A 16,427-nucleotide genomic window follows, 5' to 3' on the forward strand; every position below is an offset into this window, starting at 1 on the left:
GAGTGAGATGCCTACAATTTGTGTACAGCAACCATGTGTTTCAATGCAAAGTGGGACAGACTTTTTCAAACACAAAACCAAACTCTCCATACTTTCAAATTTGTCTCAGTATACAAATCTCTTCTTGTATTAAAAGCAGTTTGAGGGAATCTAGTTTGAGGGCTCCAGCTACCTCCGAGTAGAGCAGAGAGGGATTTCCTCTGGGCCTCTGGATGGCAGACATTTGCGGGGCCGCTCAGGAGGTTTCCATGGATATGGCGCGTATGCGGTGAATGGAGGCCCGCGCTAGCCGGCTCACAGAGGAGCTCATTTCCATCTCAAGCAGGAGTGGACACCCCAAACTTCACGTCCAACCTGCTCCCAGCCTCCTCGCAGAGATTAACTGTCTGCGGCCCCACGGTCCCCCCATTCAGGCCTTTCCACCCCCCCCCCACCCCCCTAAACGCAGCGCGGGAAGGGGGGGCTTTTAGGAGTCTGCCCTTGCTGCTGTACCCTCCGCATTAATTCCTAGGGATCCCGATTCAAAGTCTATCAACTGGGAGAGGCCTGCTCCTTTCACTCATCGGCCTTTGATCCTCCTCTGGAAGCTCTGGACTATTTTTCCTGGCAAATAATGCTTCTTCACTGCCATGGTGATATGAAAGAAGAGGGGGGGGAGATTAAGAAGTACAATCCTCCTCTCTAACCCCTTCCTATATTTCCTTTCTGAATGAAACAAACGCCTCTGTGCTGGCCCAGCAGGACCTCAACGGAATCTCAAAATCACCCCTGAGAAACCCCTCCTGGGACTTACACACCGTGAAATGGACGTGTTAAAATAAAGAAAACTACCAAACCTAGCTTCTGGTGGGTTGGTCCTAATAAACTATGCATTAGCACAAGCATTAGATCTCAGAACTGCTAACACTCAAAGCTGGAGGCTTCCTGAGGCTGTTGTGTGAATCACTCAGCACACGGGACTGGCACAGACTGCAGTGTTTTCTTCTTCCTCTGCTTCATATCCAACCCTCTAATTACCTGTGGGGCATTCGCAGCGGAAGGTGTTGATCCCATCGATGCACTTTCCATTGTTCAGGCAGGGTATGTTGGCACACTCGTCCACATTAATCTCGCAGAACACTCCATCGTACCCTGGAAAAACAGAAATTCAGTTATCATTCGGCAGACACTACCCTCACTGAGAGCTTTGAGTAATTCATGAAGCCTCAGGACCATCAAAATGGGTGGAGCCATCACAGATGGTCAGTTCATTGCCGATTTCAACCAAGGTACAGTCTTTGCTAATGAGTGCAATGTCTTTGTTTATGGAAGTCTGACAGTATATGGTAGCTCCACCCAAAGAGGTTCATGTAGTCCCTCTCCCAAAACAACCTATGAGTGTCTTTTCCCCACCTAGTAGTGAAACAAATGTCTTGTTGTTACCTTTTCGTTACCCAAAAAGTGCTCCTGTGCAAGGAACAGCAGCACCCCATGAGATCATAACGGTAGAGTCTCAGGGCCAAACCCACCTGGCATACAGATGCAGCTGAAGCCTCCAATCTGGTCCAGGCAGGTAGCATCGTTCTGGCAGGGGTTGGATATGCACTCGTTGATGTCCAGCTCGCAGCGGGGCCCGGTGTAGCCCTGCATGCACTTGCACTGGAACGAGCCCTTGGTGTTCAGGCACTTCCCTCCGTGTTCGCACGGGTTGGCACCTGAAACGCACGCGCGATCGGCTCGTCACACATCAGGTAATGCACACATACACAAGACCGCTGTAGACACTGTTTATTAGTCAGGGACAGCGCGGCAGGCCTAAATCCTATCAGCAGGCTCTCACCCAGGGAGCACTCGTCGATGTCCTGGCTGCAGGCGGAGCCCGTGTACCCGGGCGGGCAGGTGCAGATGGCCTTGCCGTTGACGGGGTTGGTGTCGCAGTTGGAGCCCTTCTGGCAGGGGTTGCTGATGCAGGCGTCGTCCAGGTGACACAGCAGACCTGAGCAGAACAGGGGCAGACGAGTCAGACCAGGCCGGGGAGAGCAGCGCTCCTCGTCCCGTCGATTAGGCGTTTGAGACGCTCACCCGTGCGGCCGTGGGGGCACTCGCAGAAGAAGGAGGCCACGCGATCGTGGCAGGTGGCCCCCGCGTAGCAGGCGGCGCTGGCGCAGTCGTCGATGTTCTCGCTGCAGTCGTCGCCGGTCCAGCCGTTGACGCAGACGCAGTGGTACCCGCCGTGCGTGTTGTGGCAGGTGCCGCCATTCTGGCACGCGTTGGGCATCAGCTGGCACTCGTCCACGTCCTCTGTGCAGAACTGGCCTGAGGGGGGCGATAGAGAGGACACCGTTTCAGCGAACGGGTAACGGAGAGAGAGCAAGCACAGCAGGCTCTGGAGATGGCCGAGGGGTTACCTGTCCAATCGGGACGGCACTGGCAGTTGTAGGTGTTCACTCCGTCCACACAGGTACCCCCGTTTTGGCAGCGGTGGTCGGGACAGTCATCGATGTTGTGCTCACAGTTCTGACTGGTGAACCCTGGGAAGAGACACCACACAGAGGAACAAAGTCACAAACCAACACCACGCCAACCAGAGCCTCCCCGTCCTTTCTACCACTCAGACGCCACATCCTGAGGGTAGAAACCCACCACTGCCGTTTGCACACTTCCTGGCAGGTCTGGCTTCTGTAAAGATGGCCTCCTGCTGTGTGCAGGGAGGTGCCTTTAGCATCCGACAGACTGAGATTAATATTCAACTTGAAGAACAAACGACGGTGTGGCCGCCTCTCTGACTGAATTCCAGCACAGGCCACCACGAGACTGGCCCGCGGCAGGTTACCAATTAACCACGTCTTTATCACTAATTAACCACGCCGTCTTGCCGCAGCCATGATATCTCATGTCGGGCAGGCTGGCGGCGGTCGGTACTTTTTTTTTTTGAGGGGAAAAAAACGGAAAGCGTGCGTGGCGAGTAAGCCCGTTTCAGAAGACTGGAGAATCATTTGTAGAGTACGATGGGGTGAAATTGGGGCTGGGCACAGGGCTTCAAAGGGCTCGCTCTGAGGAAGCCCGGGGAGTTCTGACCCTTGAACGCTGCCGACACCTCTCACACGATGGCCCTTATCAAGAGGGTGTGACCGATAAGGAAATCAGTCCCGTCGCCTTTCTAATCAACCACCTGTCCCTCTCCCATATCTGCTACGTGACGCACTCAGTCTAAACCATCAAAGAGGAGTGAAAAATCGCACAGTGAAAATGCAATAGTTTCTGCTGAGAAGACTCAAGAGTATATGTTCAGATGAGTAGCACAAATTACCATAAACTACATTTTTCTATGATGAAATGACTAATCTACCCTGAAAAACCACAAAGAAAGACTTCAAAGAAAGTGTCTTTACTGTAAAAAGTATTTTGGTGATGACTCGAAAGAACTGAAAGTAGGACAGTGTAATGTGTTTATGTATTCTTATATGAAGGCCTGTTGTGGCTTTGGGGGGTATAATCCCTGAAGTCTGTTAATATAGACAATACAGGAGTTCCTGAACCAATTTCTTCAAAGAGAAGTGACAGAAAAAGTTGATAACAGGTTTGAACAATGACTGACCTCACCCATTCAAGATCACTAGCTTAAATCTAGGGGGAGAGTTTGTTCTTTTATTCACAGCAGTGGAACTAGCCAGAGCTCTTGAATAATTTGGCCCCAATGTTCACAGGGATTCTCACGAGAAACAAGGTGCTGTACTCTGGCCCTGTAGGCACTTTCTGCTGGTTGTGAGGACCTCTGTGGATGTGGGGATGTGACTGCTGCTCTGGGAACAAAGGTTGTGAGGACCTCTGTGGATGTGGGGATGTGACTGGTGCTCTGGAAACACAGGTAGTGAGGACCTCTGTGGATGTGGGGATGTGACTGCTGCTCTGGGAACACAGGTCATGAAGACATCTGTGAATGTGGGGATGTGACTGGTGCTCCGAGAACACAGGTTGTGACGATCTCTGTGAATGTGGGGATGTGACTCGTGCTCTGGGAACACAGGTTGTGAGGGCCTTTGTGGATGTGGGGATGTGACTGACTGCCGCAGGCCTTAGGCCCTGCCCTGTCTGCCAGTGGGCTGTGCTGGGAGGATGTTGCTGCTCAGGCGTTTCCTCCTGATAAGACCCAATGCTTTCCTGCTCCACTGTGTTCTCACACACAGACACACGCACACACAGACACAGACACACACAAACACACACGCATTTCCTCCATTTTTAGGGAAATGCCTAATAAACTTGCCAGTTTTAAAACTAAAATTTCTCACTCCACCTGGCACAGGTTTGAATGTTTGCTAGATTTAACGCGAGATGACGTAAGGACTCTGGAATTCACATCCTCGAGTTTTGCATGATGGCTAGTCACAATAAGGAGAAGCTGAACAGCCCCTTCGTCACGCCCCGTCCTCTGACACGGAGCACAGAAGAGCGGGGTCAGGGTAAGGCCGCGCCGGGCGGGGCGGGGCGGGGGGCGGGGCGCGTACCTGGCAGACAGGTGCACTCGTAGGACGTGTCTCCCTTCTGCACGCAGGTGCCCCCGTTCTGGCAGGGCGAGGGGTTGCAGGGCACGTAGAGCGTCTCGCAGTGCTTTCCCGTGTACTCCACGGGGCACACGCAGTGATAGGACCCCACTTCGTTGATGCACCCGCCCCCGTTCTTGCAGGGCGACGGGCTCAGGGCGCACTCGTTCACGTCCTGCTTGCACGTCTGCCCAGAGAAGGCGGGCATGCAGGTGCAGATGTAGTGCGACTCGAAGGGCGTGCACTGCCCGCCGTTGGCACAGGGGTTGGAAGCACAGGGGTCAGCCTGTTGGCACGTTTTCCCTGAAAGAGAAAAACAAGTACAATCATCAATTTACTTTAATATTTCAGAAATACAAACATCTTACATACCTTTGTTCTATAATGTACACAGCCTGTATAACTTTTCTAACTTGTATTTATACAAATGACCCATTTATTCCACTTGAATTCGTAAGGTCATACAGAGATAGAGACTCCATTAGTACCTGGCTAAAGTGACTAACTACAGTTTCTCATCATCGGTGGCCCTGAGCAGCATTAATATTAATATTCAGCACCGATGTCCAGTTGGCTGTAAGCGTGCTGTAGTGTTGTTCTGACTGCGTTAGCGTCTTTACCTGACCAGCCGGGGGGGCAGCTGCATTCGTAGGTCGTGAGGCTGATCAGGTTGCACGAGCCTCCGTTCTTGCAGGGGGAGTTGAGGCAGACGTGGTTGATGGGCGTCAGGCACAGGTCGTCGATGAAGCCCAGGCGGCAGGTGCAGGTGAAGTCCACCTTGCCCCCACGGATGGCCGTGTTGCACACCCCACCGTTCTTGCATGGAGGCGGGTGCTGGCGGCAGGGGTCAGAGAACTGGCACCTGCTGCCCACAAAATTTTCGGGACACCTGGAGAGGAGGGACAATGGAACGCTGTAAGCGATGGGTCGAGAGAGTGCTGCCCGTCAGGTGACCGACCTCGTGGATCCCCTTTGAAGTTGCTGCTGCAGTGCTAACCGCTTAACCTCCGTCAGCAGCAGACCCCGCCGCCCCGCCAGTCAAAGTCCGATACACACTCGTCAAATGAAGAGATCAAATCGAGGGCAAATTGCCTGGACACCATCCGTAGCCGTGTGACTAATGAATTGGGCTTCGCTGGGACCCCGACACCCATGCGGTGTCCAGAAAAGGGGGCATGGTGGATGTATTCCCACCGTGCTAACAAAAGAGCGTCCATTAAAAGGGACGGCCCCCGAGGCCGAGAGAATGGACCCAACAAAAGGGGTCATCTCCCGGCTCGCTCACACACGCGCACTCACACACACAGCGCTGGCCACTGGCGGCAAACGCATGCTAATGTCCCCTCTCGCTACACAGGCCTGACACAATGGGAGCGATGGCCTCAAACAAAGGCTATGAGCCGGTTGCTAGGGTTACAAACTCTCCCCAAGATTGGAGGGGTCAGTCAGCCTTTAGACAATCAATCACCTTCTGGTCTGGTTGACCTGGCACAGACCAGCATGCTGCAGAGGACACATGTACTAAACTTCACAATTCAACTCACAGACTTCCAGATGCCTTGGAAAAAAAATACTGTTTCCTTTCAAATGATTAAAAGGAAAAACAAAGAAAGAAGGAGATGAGCGCATGTCAGCGGCTCTTACAGTGAAACTGCTCGCTTCGGACTTTTCTTCTACGCTCATTCTGTCAAAAGACAAAGCGCTGTCTATCCCAGAGCCTTTGAACTCCCAGCACATATTATCAGACTTCAAAGCCCTCCTCTCCACCTCAATACCTTGCACTGTTTCACCGGAGAAGTCCTCTGCTGCATCAATCAGAGCTGGGCGACAGACAAAAGACAGGTCTTCAAACTTTGTGAAGGGAGCCATAGACTCCATAACAAGCTTATCATGGAGCAGCTTTGACATAAGCCCCCGCAATTTCCCTTTGGAGATACAGAGATGCTATTTCTCCTGGCATGACAACAGCAAAGGAACGGTGAAATCTCCAAATGCCTGAAGAGCTAATGATCCTGGAGGGGGCCCAAACATAGCCATACTCCCCCTCTGTTGTGCAGAGAGGGGTGGGGGGTGGGGGGGTGAGTGGACTGGTGTTTGTACAGAGTGTCTCCTGGGATTAGGACGCCTCCAAACTTCTGCCGGGGAAAGAAAACATCCCGCTGAATGCCTGTGCTCCACAATAACACGTTTTGGGAAAGCCCTGTGCCTCGCCTTTTCCCATCTACCTTTGCCCGCGCTGTCCGGGCCCATCCCGTCACCTCTCTGGAGATCAAGCGGCACGGGCGGCTTCGGCGGCCCAGGCCGCATTCAGGACCTAAGCCCCAAAGTACACAGCCGCCATCTCACAACCAGATAGGAAGAGCAACAAGAGCCCAGACCAAAGGGCCATGCATGGATTCTCAGGGGCATGTTCACACTGCCCCAACCCACCACACTAAATTTCAGACACGCTGGCACCCAACCCCAACCCCGACCTGCACCCCACAACACCTTCCACCAGGTGTCCTCAAACTTATCCAGAAAGGGATGGTGTGGGTGCAAGTTTTCGTTCCAGCCATGCAGTTACACACCCAATTTTACTAATCAACAACAAGAGTCATTGCTAGCTAAGGACCTTGATTAGTGGAATCTGGTGTGTTACTGCCTGGTTGAAACAAAAGCCTGCACCCACATCGGCACTTTATGGATAAGATTGAAGACCCCTGCCCAGTCCTCTCTTTGTGTGGACTTTAACTAATGTTGATGATGAGTCACATATTCAAATCAAACATGTAAAAGAAATACACTAATAAAAATGGGGGTGGGGCTGTAGTACACTTCCTCTATCTGAGTGGCAGCTGTGTAAATTACACATGCATTTCACTTGAAAAATATAAAAAACGATTTTTAAAAAACCTTTCTTTCATAACCAATCATAATTGCCAAAATGTAAAGATTCCTGAAGATGTGAAGTGGTTAAAAACAGGGGGTAGGAGTGGGTTGTAAGGAGCAAGTGGGGGGAAACGGGGGAGCTCTGGGGGATAATAGAGTTAGGCATCTGTTGGCCTCCCAGAAGCACCACAGGGGCAGGTGCGCATGTTAATGAGGGGACGGCAGCTGCTAGCCACCGCTCGCCTCTTTCTGTGCCCCCCCTCCCTGTCCCCAGGAGACTAGCGGGGCTGGGGGCCGCGGGTGGCTGAATGGCGTCCCCGCTGCGGGGCGGGAGCGGGCGGCAGGATGAGTGGGGCCATTGTTCGCCCGTCATTCAGGGCCGACCGGGGACCGGCGCCTCCACACTGAGAGAGTGTGCATTCAGCTGTTAAGCCTCCCCTCTCTCCCTACTGCCCTCTGTCCTTTCTTTCTCTGCTTTCGCTCCCTCCCTCCATCCCTCCGCACTGCCTTCAGTCCCTTCCTGCAGCGCGCCGCCTCCTCGGCCCCCTCTCTCCGTCCTCCTTTTCCTCCCGCTCCTCTTTTTCTCTTTTCGGTGCAACTTTTTCAGCTCCTTTCTCAGACTTCGCACTTGCCTGTAAGCACGGCTCTACGAAATCTGAATTTCAACATCCTCCCCCTACCGCCCCTCTTCCCTCCGAACCAGAGGCTTACTCACTCAGGGCTGTGCCATTTGCAAAAATAGGGTTAGCGGTCCTCAGGAGCAACTTTTAGTAGAATCACACACCACTGAAAAGTGCACACGCACAAAACAGACCCAAACAAAAGGCCTTTCTGAACAAAAGGAAATTAGGGTTGGGAGTGTGGGTTTATGGTTTACCCTCTAGTGGAGGGAGGCGAAGGGGGGTTGGGGTGAGCTTCTGGTTAGTGAGGAATGTTGGCGTTTAACTCCAATGTCCACTCCCCCCCCCCCACCCCCCAGTCTGCTGACACCACTCCGGAGTGGACGACCCTGGCAGCCGCACTTCGCAGGATCCCGCGAAAACTCTCGCCAGCTTTGAAATGGCACCACTCTCGCCTTTGCTGACACCACCCACTGCCCCCCCCTACTGCTCAAAGTTCCACTTCTCGGCAGGACACAAAAGATAAACACATAAAACTCCCGGTGCGATCCTTCCACGGGGCTGGCCCTGGCAGAAGTCTGGAGAGGCACGCAGAGTCCTCCCCGTGCGTTCGGCCCAGGAATGCTGACTGTTTGCCGCTGTTTGATTTGGCGAGGGGCTGTCAAATACACTTTAGTCAGCACAAAGTATGTGTGCTAAACGGAGGAGCCACACGCTACCTCAGCTTCTGCCACCAGGGGAAGGACACGCTTCGATTTTTTTTTTTACTCCCAATCGCCATTCAATGCTGGTAAGACTTCCATACAGAGCCGACTGAGCTGCTTTCTTTTGTCCCTTATCACCTGTGAATCGAACACGCAGCGGCAGCTGTTTCCACCAAGAAAGCCTTCCACAAATGGTGCAAAATAGCACACTGAACTCCAGCAAGTAAACATTCCGCCAGAGAAAGCAGAGTCACATGAAACGGAGATCAAAGATGGCAGGCCCAGAGCCGTTTAAACACCTCCATTTGTGTGGAGTTCTGAGAGCAGAAAGAGAGCCTCGGATGGAGATAGGCCGCACAAAGAGCAGGCATTGAGTGTGTCCTGTTGTTGGGATGATACTGTAATCCATCCCCGTGTCATTGTCCCTGCCCAGGATCTCTTTGTCCCGTGCGCCCGGGCTCCTCAGCCCTCGGCAACAGGTTTCTCCCTGCGATGCGACTTCCCCCCCGGGGCCGAGCAGATGTTTTCTCGACCTGTGACCCCGGCCCATTTGCAGCTATGGGGTTTACCCCCCATTGAGCCAATCTGCCATCTGCCACTTTGGGGGACGCACAAAAAAAGGGCTGACTGACTGATGACAAAAAGTGAAACTTGCCTGATTGTGTGCCGAAATGCCCAAAGTGTGGAAAATGTCTTTGAGGAGCTGGCGAGGAGGAGGGCGAGGCGCACGTGCTGCTGCACAGAGGGGGGAGCCAGCAGATGCTGCCGGCTCAACAATGAGAGGTCCACAGTGACTGGACCTCTCCACCTTCACATAAGTCTCAGCAGTAGATTAAAAGATCCACAGCAAGCTTCCATGATGATATGATATTCCTATAGTACACACAGCAATATCATGACATATGAGCATACAAGTAGACAATTTATTGAAAATACACCCCCATCCCCCACCACAGACTTGCATGTATCCCAAGTTTTTTTAAAAGTCATAAATGACAGCGGGTGTTTGGGTCTGTGCTCTTTCCTGATTGGTCAGCAGGCCTCCCTCTCCTGGCTTCCTGTTGTTTAGTGCCTCTGAGCCCATAAAGCTCTCTCTTTCGTCTGATCTCGGCATTACAGCTCCAGCAAGCTTGCCTGTCTCTCTAATCATTACTCCAGCCCTGACCCTCCAGGCCCACATCTGTTAGAGTCAATTAGGGCTCTGTTTATTTGTCTATATGACCGAGGGAGCCCATGGGAAAGGCCGCGCTCCTGGGAACAAGGCGAGGAGGAGGAACTAATGGCTCAGCCTGTAAATGAATAGTGTTCGTAGTCACTTTAAACCTTTGAAAGAGGCCAACGGTATGCCGACCTCGGCTCAGCTGCAATAAAGACAAAAGGACGGAGGAGGAACTTGCTCCAATCCGCCGCATGCCTGAGCTGAGATTTTAAAATCCATCTGTTTTTCCGTCAGAGCCACAGAGGCACTGCTAAAGAACATGTTTACTTACCACAAAGAGAAGAATTGGTGTCTTTCTCTGCCCTTTGTACGCGAGGCACTTTTAAATAGCATCTGCCGCAGAGAGGAATGAGCGTTCTTTTCAGAGATTACTGGCAAACCGCAGGTACTCATGGGTATGAGAGGGTAGCAACCACGTTACTGAGGGCATCACCTGCTTGGCTGCTTGCTGGGCAGTTTGTGTGCATCACCTGCTAGGCTGTTTGCTGAAGAGTGTCTATGGGCAGATGGTTAAGCTCCAAAAGCAAACAGGAAAAAAAAGAGAAAATGGCCGGGTTGAATGTTAAGTGCGTCACTTCTTCCGTGTGGGTAAAGCAGCCACACGTTCTCTGCCAAGTCTGCTTCGTCTTTGTGCGCGACGCTAAGTCTGCCGGTGGAAGCTTCCTGAAATAAGCTACTACAGGGTCAAATGGGATTGGGTTTCTAAGATCAGGACAGGAAGATCTACTGTATGAAGTATTTCAGTCGGTGGCGAGACTCCTCTGCGCTGTCAGATGAGCGACCACAGTGATCCTGTGATGTGCTGGCCAGGAGAAACCCAATCCCGTGGCACAGCGCCTGTGCCGATATGATAAGAGACAGCACCTTTTCTTCCCCGGCCTGGTGAGGACTCTTCCGGTGTCTGAATGAAAGGGGAGCCAACAGGAACTCGGACGCCCACAGGACACAGTGCCCGCATTGAGGCTCCCTCGTAGAGACAAGGGCCCGCTCACACGGCCCTCCATGTACAGCGGTGGCCACGCACGCCTCTGAATTAATACTCTGTTGTGAGCCCATTTATCATTTCAGTATGTTTGCGATCCCATCTGCCCAGCTGAGACTCCAACGGGACTTCCAACACTCCCGCGATTGATACGAGGAGGTCGCTTTCATCCCAGGAATACTGTGCCTAAAATACCAGATTAGGTCTGGGTGCACCTTTTTCTTCCAGTGCTCAGTTTATTTCTGCCTCAGGAGAGACAGGGTCAGTCGGGCTACATACTCGGATGGTGTTCCATTTCATGATCCCGAGACTGCTCGCCGACACTAAGCTATGACTCTTATTAACAGAGGTTAATTTTCCGTAAGCACTCCTCCACAGCTGAAACATTCTGGGCAGGCTACGTCCTTCAGGAAATGAACGCATGCACAGACGCACGCTCCCATTCTGACTGCACAACCACCACCCCCCAGATCCCCCTCTCCAGCCAGATTTTGCCATGCTCAGAAGAACACCAGGCCACGCAATCGACTCTATCGATGGACTGTCAAAAATTAAGTAAGACAGCCTCCCCTGGTGCATGTGAACTTTCAGCGTGCTCTCAAGCCTCACGTCTCTTATCTCCCCGTCTGGGTCTGGGCCCTTTGATCACCGCCAGCCACAGGCTCTGCGGCCGCAGGGAATTCAGAACTTGGACGGGTTTTCCTGGGCTGCTTTCCGTTAGCGTCAACCCGGCCTACGCGCGGCGGCGGCCTCCTTTACAGCCCCAGAGATAACTGCTCCCCTGTCCCCCCCATATCTAATAGTTGAGGTATTTATGGCATGACGTGTGATGGAGGTCTGCTGTATCCCTCCCATACCTCATAAACCCAAACCAATGGGTGACACACTTGACCTCCAAATGACTTCCCACTTTGGCACTCCCGCGAGCAACTGAGCCAACAAGATTTAAAATCCATTCAGGGTTGTGCCACTTTAAATTAAAAATGACAAAATAAATACATTTAAGACAAGAGTAGAGTAGAAGCAAGTCCACAGTTGAGTACCAAGAGCAACTGTCACCTTTCAAAGGAGGCAACTCATAGCCCGGAACTTTCAGTGGACAACATTCCTCCCATTGCACAGATTGGCAACGAGAATGTTTCAGGGTATCAGAACTGTGTAGCAAGTATGCGCATACCTACATTGTAAGGACAGGCTTTATATCCCTGTATCCCAAACAGGAGTCCATCCAGGTTATTTAATGCTCACTGGATCTGTACAATTAATGCACAAATGTGATGCCCCAGAACACAATGCAAGACAGGGGGCTCACTTTCACTGCATGAATGGTGGTAGCCTGTACCCATGCTCAAAGGCGATTTCTACAGCCTACTTTCACAGATAATACTTTAAGAGCATTCACAGTGGCACATTTGCACGTGTGGCTTTCTGATATGTTCTATCAGAGGCTATCAGACAAGTGTGTGGTGAGACAGCCTGTTATTTAAGTGGTAAAATCTGTGGTGACTATTTCAGACAGCAGAGACATGTACAATAAACAACTACTTAAAATGGTTTCCGTGAAACATTTGCAAGTGAAGGCTTACCTTTCTTAGACCCTGCTACCAAATGTTAAAATGAATCTAGACTTGACAAAGCAGTTGTTTTTTTTTTTTTTTTTTTAAGGCACAGTAAAATGCCACCCAAAATTGCACTGTATTTATTTATTAATTTTTTTGATTTAAACAAACAGAAGATCTTCTGAGATTCCCTGTGGCCCCTATCTGTCTGTTGGGGATAATTAAGTCCAGCCCACGTTTAAGTGCTTAAAGGTTTCAGGGGTTTCTGAGCTGTTTAACCAGAGCCCTTAATCAAGGCCTCTGGGCCTATCTCAATGTGGTGATGAATTTGTCCTGAACATGAAAGGGTTGTGGCAACAAACTGTGAAACTCGCTCTCACTTATTCAACAGGAAGGACTTACTGTGTTCTAAAGACCGTTAGAGTCTCTACTAAAAATGAATTAAAAGCTGAACTCAGAACAAAACATGTTCATTTTTTACCATGCCTTTCAGATATGTAGCCTCCCACATTAGTATACTGGGCACATCAACAAGGCTCAACAGACACACAAGCACTCTGCACTAAGTGCATTTTCATTACATTTAAATGAGATGGGTAAAGATGTCTAATATTTCATAACTGGTGCACTGACTGAATGGGAAAGCTGTATGGTTTTACTAGAACTGTGACATGGTGCTGTTCTTTCCATTGAGTAAGATGATCTTATTGCAGTGACAGTGGGCCAGAACTTACTGATCTTACTTTGTACAACAGCAGGAAAATCCGCTACCGGTGACTGTTTCTGCTCTGTGTGATTAAGCTTGCTCACAATAGTGAATGAACCAAGAGTGCCTCAGGAAATATTTTATTTGACACACAGGGCTTGATATGAATCTGAGAACAGGCTATTTGACTGCAGCCCAAAATTAATAAGCTCAGGAACATCTTTAAGCAAACAAACAAACTTACAGAACTTCCTCTGCTCTTTCAGGAAGTGCCTGAAAGAGTTCACAGACTGCAAGAAACCACACGTGAATCATATTGAGCATTGGGTATTTTCCTGCATGCTGTCATGATTTAATGACAGTGCAGCATGCTGTTATTTCAATATTTGGTAAAAGTATTTACTTACTAAAAAGAGTCACACCTTTGAGTATGTCTGAGCACTAAGTAATACAATGAGGGGGAAGACAACAATGCTTGTTGATTTTTTTGTTTTGACATTCCTTATTATTAATTAGTAATATGTTAACTCCTTTCTTTATAATACTATATTTTTATGGTTGATCTTATTTAGATTTTTAAAAACCATTACTCCTTACCCTAACCCTAACTTCTTTTTATATCATAACTTTACTATTGCAACTGACTACATACTGTTTTACCCTTTTTCTTAATGGAGGCACTCTAATAGTGTAAAGTAAGCCGTCCAAATACCGTAAAAGCTTGGTATAGAATATTATCCTGCTATTTTGTTTAATGTTAATAACTTAAACTAAGTTAAAAATATATAACTTAATTTGTGCTGCTTATTAAAAAAACTAATTTAATTCTTAAAATTGCTGTAATGCCACCTCCAAAGTAACAAATATTTCAGTTCTCAATGACTTTGGAGGTACCACTGCATTAAATTCTGTTTTTAAGAGAGAGAGAGAGCAGCAGAAATTTATGAGAGAATGCAATGCTGCCTTGAAATAAAAAAATATGTAAATCATTATGTAACTCCAATAATAAAACTTCAAACTGGATGCGGGTATTCCTGTCAAGGAAAACTATTTTGCACTCAGAGAATATTCCTTTTAATGGCACAATGGCATTAATATGGACTGACATAAATGTATCCTTTCCAGTCTGAGAGGCACAGACTCCATTAAGCAGGAAAACTGATCCATGCTTCAAATAGCATGCTGTAAGACCAACCTTTCATCTTTTCCCATTCGTTGTGTGTGGGAGTCTGGGCTGGCCCAACCTCGTTGGCATGGCTGGATACCTCAGAGGAATTCCCTTTCACTTGGGCTCTGGTGACCTCTCGTGCCATGCTCACTACCTTGGCGCCCACCTATCTCCCACAGGTTCAGCTCTCATAGTGGGCCTGTGTGTGCCTGATTTGTGATGCTGCATGTGGCCACGTCTCTCCTAAACACCTGCCAGACTCCTCACGTGCAATTCTCATGATTCCCAACACCCTCACCTCCAGGCAGAAGTTACAAACCACAGGCTTTTCAAAAACACTTTATGGAACTCCCATCTCCATTATTATTACGGCCTCTGACAAGGGCGGTAGATGGAGCTGGGAATTGCAGGCAGGCCTTTGGGATCTCCTGGCTTTCTGAAGGACACTTGTTCCCACTGCTGCCACTTAACTGCACTAATGCCCGCTGGACTCAGGTTTACGCTCCAAACGGCAGCTTCCCAAGTGTGCCGCAATTTCACGCAGCTCCCATTTTCTCACAATATCCCCTATCAGCCGCTTATTCCGGCAAGGCCTGGCATCAGAGCCGAAAAGGACAGGAGGTCTGAGAGAGCCCCTCAGATACAGGGCTGATTGAGGACAAACAAGCCTCACAGAAGGGCAACAAAAAAACAAACAAAAAGAAAGAAAAAAAAAACAGCAATCTCTTTGCTTTGTAGTTTTGACAAGATGGAATGGTTAAACATTACACAAATGGGGGGTTTGAAATAATGTGGCTATTTTAGGCCCCGGAGGGCCGAAAACATGGCCGATTTTTCCGAGAGCTCTTCCTGTTTACAGAGTCCGTGTGAGCCAAAGAACCCATCCTGTGGGAAGCAGCAGCAGACACAATCTGGAGAAGTTTCATCCTGAGCCCTCACTATCTAGCCACACAGAAGCCGAGTTTCCATAGGCGTTAACTATCTATCTGTACAAAAACAAATAGAGTAAGACTTGTTCAAAGACAACCAGACTCAAAGCTTGTAATACGTGCACACTTGAGCAAATGCTTTCTTTTTTCGTAATGACAAAGGACAAACCCACCTTACACACACAAGTGTATCTGTGTGCATAACATGCTATATTATATATGATTTTGCATTGTTTCTTTAATTTTAATGACAATAGCTAAAATATCCCAATGCCTTTTGCTTACCAACAAACTCTGCACAGCCCACAGAAAAACTGAATATGAACCCTGACTATAGTTGTGACCAGAAATGCCTGAAGTATAGTCAGATTGATGGTCAGTCCACTTGGTAAGAGATAAATAATTAGTAAAAAGAAAGACGACCACCATCCCTTTTGGAAGGGCAGAACTCATTTATAGCGCTCATTGCATCGCCCAGTTTAATTGGAGGAGTCTGAGGATGGAGCTGCACAATGGTGGCTTTGTGGCCAGGCAAGAATGGCTGCCAGACAGAATTAAGACGTGGCCCTGGGCCAGCATGGGTCCCTGTTTTCAGAACCTTCTCAGGGGTGCCAAGAACCAACCTGGCCCACTTCATTCCAACACTGCATTTAGCAACAGATCTCCAGCAGGATAATCCGTAAGAAGACACCAATGCACTGGGTTCCAACTTAAGACTGCCCTCTTCACCAGAGGTCTTTGTGTAAAAGATGGAGGGGGGGGGGGGGCGTGGGGTGATGGGAACAGTGAATGTTTGGCCCATCACAAAAAGGCTTTCCTCCAAACTCCATCTAGTTCTGACGAACAAAAATTGATCTGGTCCCACCTGATGCATCTTTTTCCACCCTCTCTGAATTCCCCCAAAGTACAATTACATCCAATCTAATTACACTTTACTGCCATCTGTCCTTCTAATGTAAATCACACAGGGAGAGACCCCATTCAAAATACAGAGGACAAAACCAGAGGGCGGGCATAGGGTTTGGGGGGGCACACGCATTCTGGGAAGCCTCGCACCGATTAGTCACACAGCATTAATCTGACTGGGGAACAATAGCTGCCGAGCTTCAGGCGAACCCCAGCTGTCGCCCCATAAAAGAAATGAAA

At 49.5% G+C, this 16,427-nt stretch overlaps 1 protein-coding gene across 1 annotated transcript in view; it reads right to left on the bottom strand.

The window, feature by feature from the left end:
* Positions 1 to 16,427, bottom strand: part of notch1a (notch receptor 1a) — a 36,190-nt gene that overhangs the window by 17,411 nt on the left and 2,352 nt on the right. Inside the window, exons 3-9 of the mRNA XM_035390735.1 lie at positions 5,144 to 5,412; positions 4,488 to 4,826; positions 2,388 to 2,510; positions 2,062 to 2,295; positions 1,820 to 1,975; positions 1,509 to 1,694; positions 1,018 to 1,131 (exon numbers count right to left, since the gene is read on the bottom strand). Of these exons, the coding sequence (XP_035246626.1) occupies positions 1,018 to 1,131; positions 1,509 to 1,694; positions 1,820 to 1,975; positions 2,062 to 2,295; positions 2,388 to 2,510; positions 4,488 to 4,826; positions 5,144 to 5,412 (1,421 nt within the window). The remainder of the gene's footprint in view (positions 1 to 1,017; positions 1,132 to 1,508; positions 1,695 to 1,819; positions 1,976 to 2,061; positions 2,296 to 2,387; positions 2,511 to 4,487; positions 4,827 to 5,143; positions 5,413 to 16,427) is intronic.

Source organism: Anguilla anguilla, chromosome 14 (genome assembly GCF_013347855.1).
Source record: "Anguilla anguilla isolate fAngAng1 chromosome 14, fAngAng1.pri, whole genome shotgun sequence".
Taxonomy (NCBI): domain Eukaryota; kingdom Metazoa; phylum Chordata; class Actinopteri; order Anguilliformes; family Anguillidae; genus Anguilla; species Anguilla anguilla.